At 33.9% G+C, this 16,556-nt stretch overlaps 1 protein-coding gene across 1 annotated transcript; it reads left to right on the top strand.

The window, feature by feature from the left end:
* The first annotated feature begins 1,137 nt into the window (after positions 1 to 1,137).
* Positions 1,138 to 5,282, top strand: LOC106425857 (probable inactive receptor kinase At2g26730). Its single transcript, XM_022701233.2, has 2 exons — positions 1,138 to 2,684; positions 4,322 to 5,282. Exons 1-2 carry the CDS (start codon positions 1,382 to 1,384, stop codon positions 4,987 to 4,989), a joined length of 1,971 nt encoding a protein of 656 aa, XP_022556954.1. The 5' UTR covers positions 1,138 to 1,381; the 3' UTR covers positions 4,990 to 5,282.
* Positions 5,283 to 16,556: the final 11,274 nt, after the last annotated feature.

The following is a 16,556-nucleotide window of genomic DNA, read 5'->3' on the forward strand; positions in this document are numbered from 1 at the left end:
ACCCCAAATCATCCAAAATTAACCGAAAAAACCGGAACCGAACCGTAACTGAATTGAAACCACAAATTTATCGGATATTAGTCGGTTCTTATAATTGTTATCTGAACTGACCCGAAACCTAAAAGAATCGAACCGGTTCCGAACCGAATTTCATAGATAACCGAATGGTTCCTATATCTCTATAACCGAAAAACCGAAAACTGAAAAAACCGAACCGAAAACCGAACGCCCAGGCCTACTTTAGTGGATGAGAATGGATATATAAAAATTATTTTGATGAACACTATTTTCTGGGAACGAAGAACCAATGTCAATTAATAACATCTCTATATGCAGAAGTTGTTAGAATATTCTACAACATTATACATGTCAAAACTTTAAGATTGAGTGGATATCAAGGATTTAAACCCAGATGTATAGCAAAACTTCTTAACGAAAATAAAGGAAATAGCCAGACTAGGAAGAGGTTTCAGAATTTATTTATCAGCTACATTTCTCACAGAAATAATTTATGTGCAGATATTTACCAAAATTGGCTAATTTTTTTCATACAAAGCTTTGTTTTATTGTTTGTTATGGTTTGGTTAAGTTACCAAGATCACTTTAAATTTGAACAATGGAATTCAGTTGATGTAAGAAAACTTTTTTAAAACATATTTATCTTTTGCAGTGTTTTAAAAATTGGTCAGTAAATAGATGTATGCATAAAAGGACATAAGAGCATGATTATTGAGAGTTTTTAGAGTCAGATTCTTAGCGGAATATAAAAACCCGTCTCTTAACTGTTAACTAAAAAAGTTAAAAACCGGTTCTTAAAACTCTTATTTAAGAACCGGTTCTTAGTTTTTTTAGTTAAAAGTTAAGAGACGAGTTCTTATATTCCGGTAAGAATTTCACCCTAATAACCCCTCATTAATTGTGCTCTAAGAAAACAATGTTTATAAAACAATGTTTACAAAATCGTCTAAACTTTAAAAAAATCGATTTATACGACCAACTAATCAATCTTATAAAATTGTCTAATTAATTACTGTCTATCAATTTCTTAAACACTAGTCCCTCGTGGTAGTTTTGATGCGACTCTGTTTCTTTCATAAAAGACTTCATGACCCCCCACACCTCCACAGTCCTAGTCCACACACAGACACATATATACTCTCGCCCCTCGCTTTCAGTCTCTCTCTCTCTCCCTCACTCAATCTCTCTAGGTCGCTCCCACCAGAAACAAAAATGGGTTCTTGCCCGAAAGCCGCTTCTGGTTTTCAGCAACGACGAAACCCTCTTCTTGTAAAACAGACATAACTAGAAACTAGAAACAATTCGTTTTTTTTTCCTCACTTCTTTTTTTTAATTCTCCATCTATTCAAAAACACCCCCACAAATGGCAGCCATTTCATTGGTTTTAACCTGTTTCTTCTCGATCTTTCTATTGACTCATCGAGTCAACTCAGAGTCACTCCAAGAGAAACAAGCACTTCTCACTTTCCTCCAACAGATCCCCCACGAGAACCGTCTCCAATGGAACGAGTCGGACTCGGCCTGCAACTGGGTCGGAGTCGAATGCAGCTCGGACAGAACTTCCGTCCACTCACTCCGGTTACCTGCCACCGGTTTAGTCGGTCAGATCCCATCCGGATCGTTAGGCAAACTGAGTCAGCTCCGAGTTCTGAGTCTCCGTTCCAACCGTCTCTCCGGTCAGATCCCTCCGGACTTCTCGAATCTCACTCACCTCCGGAGCTTATACCTACAGAACAACGAATTCTCCGGCGAGTTCCCGGCGAGCGTCACGCAGTTAACCGGATTGGTCCGTCTCGATATCTCTTCAAACAACTTAACCGGACCGATTCCTTTCTCGGTCAACAACCTCACTCAGTTGACTGGTCTCTTCCTAGGAAACAATCGATTCTCAGGGAACCTCCCGAGCATAACCGTCGATTTAACGGACTTCAACGTCTCCGTTAACAACCTTAACGGATCGATTCCAACGTCGTTATCTAAATTCCCAGCCGCGTCGTTCGCTGGAAACGTGAATCTGTGCGGCGGTCCGTTGAAGCCTTGCAAGTCCTTCTTCGTCTCTCCGTCGCCGTCTCCCTCGTCGCCGGATGCTCCGTTATCCGGGAAGAAATCTAAACTCTCCACGGCGGCGATTATCGCGATCGCCGTCGCGGGGGCGGTGGTGGGGCTTCTCCTTTTAGCTCTCCTCTTGTTCCTCTGCTTGAGAAAACGACGAGGGGGGAAGGAGGGTGGGACGAAACCGGCGGAGACGGCGACAACGAGAAGCGTCCCTTCAGTACCTCCGGCGGGAGGAGCTTCGTCGTCGAAGGAAGTCACGGGGACGTCGTCGGGGATGGGGGGAGAGACGGAGAGGAACAAGCTTGTTTTCACGGAGGGAGGAGTGTTTAGTTTCGATTTGGAAGATTTGCTGAGAGCTTCGGCGGAGGTTTTGGGTAAAGGAAGCGTTGGGACGTCGTACAAGGCGGTGTTGGAGGAAGGTACGACGGTGGTTGTGAAAAGGTTGAAGGACGTGGCGGCGAGCAAGAAAGAGTTTGAATCGCAGATGGAGGTTGTTGGTAAAATCAAACACCCGAACGTTGTTCCGTTGAGAGCTTATTATTACTCCAAAGATGAGAAGCTTCTTGTCTTCGATTTCATGCCCAATGGAAGCTTGTCTGCTCTTCTCCACGGTTTGTCTCTAAATTCTCCCTGCTCTGTTTTTTTGCTTAAACTATTTTTAAACAAATCATCCCTAATGCATATTAGTTTAGACATTATGTAAACTTCTACTGAAGTGTAGCTAGATTGTGTGAAATTCTTACTAATTGTGGCTAAGTTATGTGATTTTTTACTGAATTACAGCTATATTGTGTGTAGTGTATGAATCTCTTTGGTTTGGATTTGCTAGGTTATTGTTGATTAAGTTTTCTTTTTCTTTTTCTTTTTCTTTTTCACCGTAGTTCAAGTTTGTATTCACATTGGCATGGTCAAGATTTGCTTACGTAGTTGCAGCTGTCTGATGCTTAAATGAAAGCTGAGTGAGATTAAATGAGTGATGATTAGATTGTGATGTTTGATAATATTATTTTATTTAATATTTAATACTTTCGACACGGTCTCTGTGTTCTATGCTTTGCTGTCAAGTAAAACATTCTTATTATTTCACTGTATAAATAATTTCTTATTTTATGTTATTTTATTTTGGAAGTGCAGTAGTAGTTATATAGCTGTAGTTGTTATGCAATTATTAAAATAAAAAAAGGAAGCTACCGACAATTATACGGGTCTGTCTGGTAATTGTCATAATAATTCATAATCTTTGCTTCTCTCTCACTCTTTAAAGAAAAAAGAAAAAGACTCTTTACTTCCACATGGGTGTTCTTTATCACATCATATCTTTTTTTTTTTTTTTTGTCAAACACATCATATCTTCTTATTCACTCTTTTTCTTCAAGTAAACTTTTGTCTAACTCAGTTAAAGTGAAGTAGTTTCAGTTCCCATTTGCTGAAACTGCATTTACAGTTTTGAAGCTCTAACCAGGCCCGTGCCTTCCATAAGGCTGATGAAGCAAGAGCTTCAGGCCACAAAAAAAATTATAATTTTTGAGGCCACATTTTCAAAATATTAATATAGCTGAGTGGTTAAAAATATTGCTTTTGACTTCTTAGTTTAAGTATTTTCTTTTATGTATTGTGATTTTTCTTAAACTATTAAATGTCTCTGTTTTTATATTATGTTCACATTGTATTTATCTTTTATTTTGGACAATTGATTTGTTATTTCTTTTGTTTCTATTATCTTTGCTATTTATAACCATTTGTTATCATTGGGGGTTTTATAATCTCCATCAATCATTGCATATGAAATTATAGAAAGTAAAGAAGAATGTAATGTGATTGAAGGTGCAAGTGAGAAAGAACTAATGTTAGAATATAATGGTTCAAAAATATTTTTCTCTAAAACATTTTAACAAAAAAAATGGTTCAAGAAACTACTAAAATGTTATTTATTATTTGTTAAAAACACTAAACATTATAGTTACAGTACCAATTAATAGTCTACTATTCATCTAAACTTTTTATGCAGGACTAAACAAAAATATGTTTCTCTTAAAAGTAAAATATTGTATATAATATGTTGATAAAAATATCATTAAATAGCATAGGCCACTATTTATAACTATGCTTTAAGCCACAAAATATATTGGGACGGCCCTGGCTCTAACCCAACTTAAGATTTGAACTATAATGTCAAGATAGCTAATACTATTGTGAAACTGTATTCTTAATATGTAGTTATCTGGCTAATAGCTCTATGTTGTTTTAGGGAGCCGTGGCTCGGGACGAACACCGTTAGATTGGGATAACCGTATGAGAATAGCAATAACAGCGGCAAGAGGTTTGGCTCATCTTCACGTTTCAGCCAAATTGGTGCATGGGAACATCAAAGCCTCAAACATACTCCTACACCCAAACCAAGACACATGCGTCTCTGACTACGGACTTAATCAGCTCTTCAGCAACTCCAGTCCGCCAAACCGTTTGGCTGGTTATCATGCTCCCGAAGTTCTCGAGACTCGTAAAGTAACTTTCAAATCCGATGTGTACAGTTTCGGGGTGTTGCTGCTTGAACTCCTGACCGGTAAATCGCCAAACCAGGCATCGCTTGGCGAAGAAGGAATCGATCTACCTCGGTGGGTGCTTTCCGTGGTTAGAGAGGAATGGACCGCCGAAGTTTTCGATGTCGAGCTGATGCGATACCACAACATAGAGGAAGAGATGGTTCAGCTTCTTCAAATCGCAATGGCGTGTGTCTCCACGGTTCCTGATCAACGACCGGTGATGCAAGAAGTGCTGAGAATGATTGAGGATGTGAACAGAAGTGAGACTACCGATGAAGGGTTAAGACAATCGTCTGATGACCCGTCAAAAGGATCGGAGGGTCAGACTCCTCCAGGGGAGTCAAGGACACCGCCACGTTCTGTCACGCCTTAGTAAATTAAAGCAGCTTTAGTCTTGTGTGTGTGTTCACTTTCTCCTTAAAAGGAGATAGAAGAAAAATGAGATTTAGTGTGTGAGGTCTTTGTTGGGTTACGGTAAAGCAAAAAAAGACACGACGACTATTCTGGCATTTGGACCACGTTCTAAAGGATGGCATCTCCCATCTATTTTTTTTTTCTTTTTTTTTATCAATACATTCAAGATATTTTAGGGGTTTGTTTACTCTTATTTGAATATTGTGTTTACAGGTTTAAATCGAAGTTCAATCTACACCACTTTGTACTTTATATGATTTGACTATAACACTACGAATTAGAGTATTTTCAAAGCTGTACTATATTTGGGTCGGGGGTTTTAATCTGAAAACGACACTTTTTATATCAATATTTAAGAGTTTTTCTTTTACGAATTAATCAGAGAAGATGGAAATTTTAATTTTCAATAGAACTTCCATTGTTCTGCATATATAAATGACATAATTTAGGAATAGACTGATGCAAATTTATATTTACTATAATGAAAAATTGTGAAGTAAAGTTTACATTATCTATTGAATGTCGCTGAAATTTCAATCGTAGTAAGAAAACAAGTAAACAACAATCAACAATGAAACCGTCAAGCTACTACTAATCATCCATGTCGTGTTATCATGGTAGAACTCAAGGGTAAGAAGATGATGGGCGAATTTGTTTTCCCATGCGCCTTCCGCAGGGCAGTCCTGAACTTAATAATCCACGCTAGTACCGGTCCTGGTTTGTAATGAGCTGGTAGCAACAACAAAAAAAAAAATTTGGGCCGATGTGGGTAAGTTTATTAAAAATGCTAAGGTATCATAACAAATGTACTAGCTCACATATAAAACTGCATCAGCTTTATATGTGACCAGAAGAGCATTGGTCATAACATTTGCGTGCAGTGATTGTCTGCAATTTTTGTTCTTTTGACTTGAGGATATGACTATATCTGGGAAAGTTCTGAATTATGGTACCTGTGAACCGTTAATTGGCCTTGAAATGTAGGTTTTGATCATCTTGATGTCTTCTCTTATAGTCTTCAGCACATAGAGTTGGCTCTCAAGTAAGTGTTGTGAGATTTAATGGTTTAAATGTCTACTACAACAGTTTTTTATCTCCCATATTATGTCCAATGAATTTGATATGTCAATTGTGCGTTGTATATCTTACATCTAACATGCTGTCCATCTTATCGAAACACTGCTGCTACGTACATCAATGTAGCCATAATTGAGGAAGGTCGAGGAAATGTACATGTTTCCTTGCGGCATCTTCACAAAGCTCTCAAGTGTATTCAGAGGTTGCTTGGTCTTGACCATATCCAGGTTCTTTCCCGATGCTCTATATATTTTTAGCACATCACTTTTGTATGTAATTTGTTTTGCTTATACTAATACTTTCTACTTTTTATGTGTATTTTCCCTTTTGTCTCAAAAGCCATTGGTCACCACCCTCTTTGAGAAGTCCAAGGGCTCGACGTGATACTCGGCCGAAAGATGGAAAGCACATGAAAAGTGATGAGCATGTAGAGGTACTGTATATTATGTGGTTATGGAAAATCATCGAGTGACACAGATTCGAGAAAAGTGAGAATATATGTATGTTTGGTAGCTACAGTATTGTCCTTAGAATCATGTTCTCAAATTTAAACTCACAGATCAGGTATTAGACTGTTATTGAGCTTTGACCAAAAGAATATGGGATCAGGATGTTACAAATAGTATCATCGGTTCGTTTATAGAAATGTGAATGATTTTAATGTTGTGAAATAGACACTTTTAGAAGAAGAAAAACAGCAGCAATGCACTATATTTAATCTTTGATGTTTATTTGCGAAATCAATGCTTTACAATTGTTATTTTCAGTACTGGTTGCTGATATATTATGTACATGTGATTATCCCTTTGTGGAATGTAGAGTAGTAAACAGATTGTACTGTCCCAGCATGGCTTGCTAAAATTGTCGCATTATCCTCTGGAGATAGACAACACTATTGCAGTCCAGTAAATACTCCCAGTTATCTGTATAAATGACATGATTTGATCAAATAAGTCACATATCTTAATATCATAATATCCTATTGCCGTTTACAAAGTAATAATAAATGTTTATTAAACGTTTAATAGAATTAGACAAAAAAAACATTCAATAAAAGCTTTCTCCTGGGGGATCTTAGTCAATATCTCCCTATTTAAAAATGAAAAATATTGAAAAAAGTAAAGAGAAGCAAAGGAATGGTTCTGGTTTAGAACCTCAACAAAAAAGTTCAAAATTGTTAAGAAATAACTTATAATTTATAGTATCGAGAAATTTAAATAAGAGTAGAATTTGATATCCGTAGGAAGCAAATAACACTAGTATAAGGGAGAGAGTTTATTATAAGGAAGAAGAAGAAGATGTAATGGTTCTTTGATTATAAACTCTTGTTCTTGTTTATGGTGTACAAAAGAGTGAGATGAGTGATGGTATTTATAGTGAACAACAATACATAAAATAACAAAGATGGTGCTTAATTTGGTAAATGAGTGGGTGATCATAGTGTTTGATGAGTAGATGATCATAGTGCTTGAGTTGGTAAAGGAGTGGATGATCATAGTGCTTGAGTTTGGTAAAGAAGTGGATGATCATTTCAATGCTTAATTTATAACACTCCCCCTTGATCATCCATCTTGTATTACGTGGTGCCTCGTTAAAAACCTAGTCATGGAAAACCCAATACGAAAAACCGTAGTAAAAGTAAAAAGAGTACAACTACGTAAGCTCCCCCTCGAATGAGTAGTCATAGAACCTTTAGAACAATGATAGATTTTCATCTCTCAAATTGTAACATTCTCTTTGGTTGTCTATCTTTTGTATGTTCTTTGTTGCCTCGTTAAAACCTTGTCATGGAAAAACCCAATGGGATAAAAAAAAAAACCATGATAAGGAAAAAGAGTACAACCACACTTACTATCATATTTCTTTCCCTGGAAACAATATCTTCAGGATATGCATTCCAATCAACTCTCTTCAGAGAATTAAGCTTAAGAGAATAAACTCTATTCATTTCTATTATGATATCTAGGTCCTTTAGACTTCTTGTCCATAATTCTCTTTTGACTTAGACAATAGTTTATTGGTCTATTTGGATTTCAAACCAAATTTCTTACATATAATCGTATAGAAATTCGTCTCGTACATACGAATTATTCATTTGTAACTATAGAAGTTACTATTATGATTTTCTTTCTTTTCATATGAAATTACATCTTTCAGTAATGAAAAAGATTAATAATTTTCTTAAATAACACTCTTACGTATGGTATTTCAGGACCAAACATATACGAGCGTCTTAAATAAAATACTTTAAGGATCTTTATGATAACATCTTAGTTTTAGATCTCCAGTTTAGAATACATAAAACAATATAGTATTGTCAAGAGTTTTCTTCCAAAATATAATTTTTCTATAACTCTTCAGGAGTTTTGATTATATTCAAATCATGATTCTATTGATTTATAATCTCTTGATAAATACAAATGGATACATTTGTTAACCTTATAATATTTCATATATCCCATAAAATAGTTTGTTTCAATTCGATCGAATATGCAGAGTTCCCGGGAACATGATTTTGATATCATCAATCCTTCATGGATTATACTTTCAGGGATTAACATTTTTCAAGTGGATTGTTTCATTCAAGTTCTTCCTTTATTACCAGACTATAAGGAATTTAAAACTAGTTGCATCTACCACATGAAATTATGTCTCTTCACAATTAATTTCATATTGATCATTCTTTGTGTGCAACGGTTCATTTACATCTCACTTGTTTTACACCTTTTAGTGTATGGACTACTGGTCCAAATACTTCTCTATTTCACAAGAAGTTTATATCTTTGTCTATTGCATCTTTCTGATTTGGCCAATCATTTCTTTGTGTACACTTTTCAATAGACTTTCTTTCATGATCCTCTTTCTCATTTATTATATCAACTGCTACTTTGCATGTATAATATCATCGACGTCAATTTTCTTATCGGTTCCATTTTGTTTCATACATGACATAACTTATTGAGATCTCTTCATTTGTCTCAGGTACCTGAATTTTCGTCAGTCATGTTTAATTTCTCTTCTGGAGATCATACAAAACTATATTGCCTCGTTTTGACCATTATCAATATATGCTCCTTTTTCATTTACGAGGATTTATCTTTGGAACCAATCTGTCTACCACCCTGCAGGCGTGACTAGCAGTTTGATATTGTTCTTGTAGAACATTTATTCTTATTGGAGCATTTACAGCTGGTATATGTGACTTGATCACTATATTTATATGGGTCGTGTCTGGCAACTGCTTTAGTAAGTTTTGAAATGAATTATCTTTTGGACTTCTATTTCACATTGTGTTTAGCCCGAGGATCAATGATAATTCATTTCAACTTATTTTCTTTTCCAGCTGTTTATTTTCTCCCCCTTATGTTGGAAGTACTAACTCACTTTTAGAATTCATGTATAGCCTTACTTATAGTTTTCGGGGATGGCTCTGGATTCTTAAGTGTCAATAGAGATTTATATCCAACATATATTTCCAACCTCATTTGAAAACACATCTTCATTTGAAGCTCTGTGGCGGAGCAACATCCAACATTCTTAGATGAAAATGATTGGTTTCTGATTCTATACCAATGATGGGGAGAACTAGTGAAAATTTATTGGCTTGATGCGATCCAATGTTGCTCAAAATGTTTAGCACTTATCTCAGTGAATGTGCTATAGTCGTTAAAGACTTTAAGAAGTGAATTCACCAATATTATAAAAATGCATAGTGGGTGATCAGTCCACTAACATCTTCGTTATTTATGCCAATATCTTATTTTGGCTGGTGAAAACCATATTACCCTTTTATCTTATGGGTAAGCAACATATGTCAAATCATTCGGAAGAATCTTCTGGTTCTTATATGACTATGCATATGACCTTTAAGTATATATTCGCATTATTAATGAACCAAAATGGTCTAACTGATTCATGCCAAATGTAAACTTCTAGTTTACTATACATTTATCTTCATTATACTAATCTTTGTGTAGTACAATATATAAGAGGCTGTAGATATTTTCTCTAAAATACTTATACTGCTTTGAGAATTATTTCTGATTGAAATGTATATATCATTTCGTTTGCTTATTGTCTCAACATAAGTGTCTCAAAATCTTACGGATTTACTTTGAGAAAAATTCATTAATCTTAGTTTTAGTGTAAACATAATCTTCTGGATGTTTGACTTATCATAAAAAGTGAGATTCTTTAACTCTTCCCCTCGAGAGTATAATACTACAGGTTTATCAATCTCGAATGTATCTCATTTTTTAATCAACAACATATCCTACATGGGTTATGTATTTTTCGTAGATCCTTTTAACTTTTGATACTTATAAAAATACAATACCTTAAGAACTTTAAATTGCATTCTTAAGAACTTTAAATTAAATTTTTATGTGCAGTAATACTATGTATACTTCTGGAGCATCATATATATCCTCTTTTTAAGCATTCTATAAGTTTTACTACCTTGTATTGTACACACAATAAATTTTCTTTCATCTTCAGATGAATTCATAATTTCTTTTCTTTATTACCATGTTTATTTTCTCAACTTTAAGTGAGAGTATGAGTTCTATAAAGAAACTCTTTGGACCTTGACCTCATTTATGCTCACGTCTAAAACCACAATTTATGAGTTTTTAAATGTCATATTCTCTTCAGGAGAATGAATCATAATCAACTAGACGTGATTTATCAATAGATATTTTTTCAATATATATGCATCATAAAACAATTTCTTGAAGAAATTTTACTTTTAAACTTAACATCCAACATAGTTGGCTTTATTTACCGACTTCAGGTCTTGTAATCTTTAAATGCAAAATACAAAATGAGCTTTAGGTAATCACTTCAGGTGATAATACCTTTTTTATATATATTATCTTCCAAAACTTATGGATCTTTTAGAGTCAAGCTTTAAACTTAAAATCCTCAATATAAATGGTAATAAAATCAAAATATTTCAAATATATATAAATATGTATTAACAAAGGTGTCTTATTATATCAGAAAATAAATAAAACTTTCATAGTAATTATTATATAGACTATATTATTACTCTCATGCTTTTTAACAAAGTTTAACCTATCAATCAATTTAATGAACAAATTTATATCACTGCCAACTTCATGCAAATTGATTTATCTAATCAAGTTTGTTAAACTTGTGTATAAAGCATAAAAATACTTATCTTATAAACAGAAGTATATCGGCGATGAAAGTTTCAGCTGTTCACGTTTCTGAATTGGCTGATAACTTGTACATATCTTTCCGAGAGAATACACAATCCTGAAAACTTTAAATTTTTGCTCATATAAACATGGCCATTACATTAGTAAATATCAACATATAATCCAAATTCTTTTATGATATTAGACCAAAGACTAATCGACAACAAAACTAACCGATTACAAATAATTTCTTTTATGATGTTAGACCATGAATCATAAAGTATGTTTCCTTAATACCATTAAATCATGAAGCATATTAAAGTATAATAAGCAAAATTTAATTCATAAAATAACTATTATTCTTACATATAGACAAGCGTTGATATATATATATATATATATATATATATATATATATATATATATATCATCGTCTAAAATGACTATATATATATATATATATTTTTTTTTTTTTAGAATTTCGCAATTTTAAAATGAATCATTTATTATGAACTTCATAATTTAAAAACCGTTTACATTAATCATACAAGAAATTACAAGGAGAAGCGATGTAATAAAAATTAAACCGATATTCATCTTAAATTCACTCGGAGTAAATTCTCCAACGAATAAACCATAAATAGAAACACAAATAAAAATGGCACATAAAAACAAAAGTGCGCGAATCATCTTTCTTGAAATGAAAAATCGGAGGAGAGCGATTTGAAATTTTTGAGAGAAGATGAAATGTTTTGGATGATGAAATGGAGTGAAAATGAGTTGTATTTATAGATGAAAATTACTGTTCATGACCATTGGAGAAAGGGGAAATTTTTGAAAAATTTTCTTTGTGACCGTTGGGGTTAAATCGAGTGCACCAAAAATTAGTCTGAAAATATCGTATTAAACGGTCAATCAAATCTATAAAATTTCATAAAAGTGAAAAATTATGACAATGAAATATTTATGTTATATGACAACAAATCATGCGACGGCTCAGCCGATCAATGCAGAATAATAAATAAATTATACGGCGGCTCGGCCGACCAATTAATAATAAACAGAATATAAGGCGGCTCAGCCGACCAATAAATAATAAACAGGATATAAGGCGGCTCGGCCGACCAATAAATAATAAACAGGATATAAGGCGGCTCGGCCGACCAATAAATAAATTAAATTACTAGTAAATAATATAGGCGGTATTCCGGCCATTATAACATGATATAAATAATAGTAGAGGCGGTATACCGACCATTATAACAGGGTATAAATGATACAAATAAATTTTACCGAATCGCAGAGTGGTCGTGCTGATAACGTGTTAAGAAATAACTTATAATTTATAGTATCGAGAAATTTAAATAAGAGTAGAATTTGATACCCGTAGGAAGCAAATAACACTAGTATAAGGGAGAGAGTTTATTATAAGGAAGAAGAAGAAGATGTAATGGTTCTTTGATTATAAACTCTTGTTCTTGTTTATGGTGTACAAAAGAGTGAGATGAGTGATGGTATTTATAGTGAACAACAATACATAAAATAACAAAGATGGTGCTTAATTTGGTAAATGAGTGGGTGATCATAGTGTTTGATGAGTAGATGATCATAGTGCTTGAGTTGGTAAAGGAGTGGATGATCATAGTGCTTGAGTTTGGTAAAGAAGTGGATGATCATTTCAATGCTTAATTTATAACAAAAATACTTTTTGCCATGTGTTGTTTATGATTAGCCTACAGTGTTATTTGTGATTTAAATTAATTATTAATTAGATTATATTATATTAAAAATATTATTATCAAATTCTGTTAGAAACTCATGTGCACATATTCAACGATGTAGATGCCCTTATGAAATGATAGGTATTAGCTGGTTAATGATAGGTGGCTTAGGGCCTGTCTGTTTCTCCATCTGGATGAGCCATTTGGATGAAGATGAGAGTTTTGTTTGTTTAAGCACTAAAAGTGCAACTCATTCAGATGGATCATCCGGATGACTTTTGGAAATTTAGGCTTAATTTTAAAGTCCATTCAGGTGAACCAATTTGGATCATTTGAATGGAGATGGTTCACTCAAAATGATCACAAATTACAAACCTAAACATAATATCATTTTTGTCACAAACGAAAACTGACAAAACTACAAAAACACTTTTTCCCATGCTAAAAACTATTTTTTCACGTCAAAACCCCAAAACGCATTTTCCCGCTAAAATTGCAAAAAAATGTTTTTACGTCAAAATTGCAAAAACGTGTTTTTCCGCAAAAACCGAAAACATGTTTTAATGCCAAAATCACAAAAAAAATGTTTTCACGCCAACACCCCAAAATACATTTTCCCGTCAAAACACAAAAAAACACGTTTTCCCGCCAAAGTCGCAAACCAAGTTTTCCCGCCAAAATTGCAAAAACGTGTTTTCCCGCCAAAACCAAAAAATGTGTTTTCCCGCCAAAACCAAAAAACGTGTTTTCTCGCCAAAACCAAAAAACGTGTTTTCTCGCCAAAACCAAAAATTTGTATTTTCCCGCCAAAGCCGAAAAATCTCATTTTCCCGCGAAAATCGTAAAAATGTATTCCCACCAAAAACGTGTTTTCCCGCCAAAACCGCAAAACGCGTTTCCCGCCAAAACCGCAAAACGCGTTTCCCGCCAAAACCGCAAAACGCGTTTCCCGCCAAAACCGCAAAAACGCGTTTTCCTGCCAAAACCTCAAAAGTCGTTTTTCCGCCAAAACCGCAAAAACGTGTTTTCTTACCAAAACCGTAAAAACACGTTTTTCCGCCTAAACTGCAAAAGCATGTTTTCCCGCCAAAATCTCAAAAATGTGTTTTCCTCCAAAAACACAAAAATGCGTTTTCTCGCCAAAACCGCAAAAACGCGTTTTTCCGCCAAAACCGCAAAAACGCGTTTTCCTGCCAAAATCGCAAAAATGCGTTTTCCCGCCAAAATCGCAAAAACATAGTTTCCTCCAAAACCGCAAAAACGTGTTTTCTCCCCAAAAACGTGTTTTCTCCCCAAAAACGTGTTTTCCCGCCAAAACCGCAAAAACTTGTTTTCTCGCCAAAACCAAAAATTTGTATTTTCCCGCCAAAACCGAAAAATATCGTTTTCCCGCCAGAACCGAAAAATATTGTTTTCCGCCAAAACATACAAAATATGTTTTCTCGCTAAAACCAAAAAAACTTGTTTTCCCGGCCAAACCGCAAAAAGAAAACTCGTTAATTTTGAAATAATTCTAATGTAAATATATTAAACTAAATAATTAAATGTAATATAGTTAAAATTAATATTAAACATATGATTAAATCAACACAAAGATATTTTGGTAATTTCTTTACTAAACTCATTTGAATGGAAATGAAAATAAAGAAACAAACATAAGATCCATTTAGATGATTCATCTAGATGAGCTATGTGGATGGACAAACAAACAATCACAAAAATCTAAATGGATCATTTGAATAGATCATACAAATGAATCATTTGGATGGAGATGGCAAATGGTGAAACAAACAGCCCCTTACTCATCGGTCTGGAGTTACTTCTCCAGTTACTTAGAGAATAACAGTCTTGTTCGAGTACTCTTTGGTTTGTTTTTCCTAATCCATCTAAGAAAGATAGATCAAAGTTAAAAAAATAATAATAGATAGATCAAAGTTGATGATGTCAAAAGTGTATTTTATACTGATAGTGAGGTTGCTGGTGAAGTTTCTGGTCTCAAGATGTGTTTATTATTAGTTGGAACTGCGACTGAAAAGCAAGTGATATGTTGCTTATGCTAATGAGCCGCAACATGAGAAGATACTAAGGTAATGTTGAAGGAAATTTTTTGGTGATGAGAGGCCATGGTATTTCTTGTATACTTTTTCTGCATTAAGAGGGCATGGTATTTTGAATTAGCATTTCCATTTTGGTGTGATTTTTAGGTGATAGGCTCTAGGCATATATCTTACAGTTATACGACAAAGAAGGAGCAGATGACTAGAGATTAAAATCCTATCATCAGTATGGTGGCATGTACGCTCTGACATTTGCTTATACGGAAACAAAAAAATTTATTGGTAAAATACCAATCTATTACACGCTAATAGGGCACCAAATGGAAACAAGTTTGGTATTAATAAATAGACACCAAATGGAAACAAGTTTGGTATTAATAAAGGCGGCGAGTGAGTACGTTCGAGTGTCTAACGTATTCCGAAAACAAAAAAAACATGTTACACTAAAAATCAGTAAGAGGATATACCGTATCTAATTTTTGTTTAAGTTATGGGCCAAATCAATCCATACATGGTAAAAGGTACATAGTTTTCCCTTGAAGTTTAGCAACATAAGAGCTACTAACAACCACTTTCACAAATTCTATTGTGAGACCATCCACCGGTTAATGCAAAGACGGCCATTAGTGGCAAGATCAACTTGCTTCATCTGCATTTTTTTACCTCATGTATTTATGAATGATTTTTAAAGCCGATTAGTTTCATGATGTTTACGTGCTTCTTTCTTTATTTTGCAATTTAGCTACAACAATCACATCTCAGTCTGGAATTTTAACTTGAAACTTTTAGCTTTCTAAGCCATTACGGACAATGGTTTTGGGAGCTCCATTGGAGAATGCTAGACATCTTACTCAACGTTATGACAGAGTGCGCCAAGAAGCTGAAGCTCACGTTCTACGAAATATGACATTTCTGGTTTACTAATATTTTTTTTTAAAATGATTGTATTATTATCAATATCGGTTCTAAATGTAGTATTTTTTTTTGAAACACCAAATGTATTATACAGTGAATAATGTATATATCGTCAAGGAAAAAGCGGTGTAGGAATTATAAAGATACTAAAAGTTGTAAAATGTTTATGACATGAAAAACAATTGAATCATAACTAAGTTGGCTTCTTATTCATTTATCATCCCAAATGCACTTTTTGATATTAAAGACATCTATTTTGAATTTCAATCTTTTTAACTTCGTTTATAATTTATTTTTATACTACAGTATATATTCATTATATATGTATATATAAAATATAATAGTGTAAACTAAATTATAAATATGTGAAAAAACTCGGGAGTAACCTACCAAAAATACATATTAAAAATAACATCTTACGACTGAAAGAAGTTGAAGAGATTAAGCATTTAAAAATAAAGTAAAATCTTTTCTTATGTGTTTTCATATGTCCATGATCTAATGTTTTTGAAAATTTACTAGTAAAAAGTCAAAAAAACAATTATATGTATTTATTCATAATCCGTGCGTGGTGCTACCTAGTATAACTAATTT

The sequence above is a fragment of the Brassica napus genome, chromosome C4 (genome assembly GCF_020379485.1).
Source record: "Brassica napus cultivar Da-Ae chromosome C4, Da-Ae, whole genome shotgun sequence".
Taxonomy (NCBI): Eukaryota; Viridiplantae; Streptophyta; class Magnoliopsida; order Brassicales; family Brassicaceae; genus Brassica; species Brassica napus.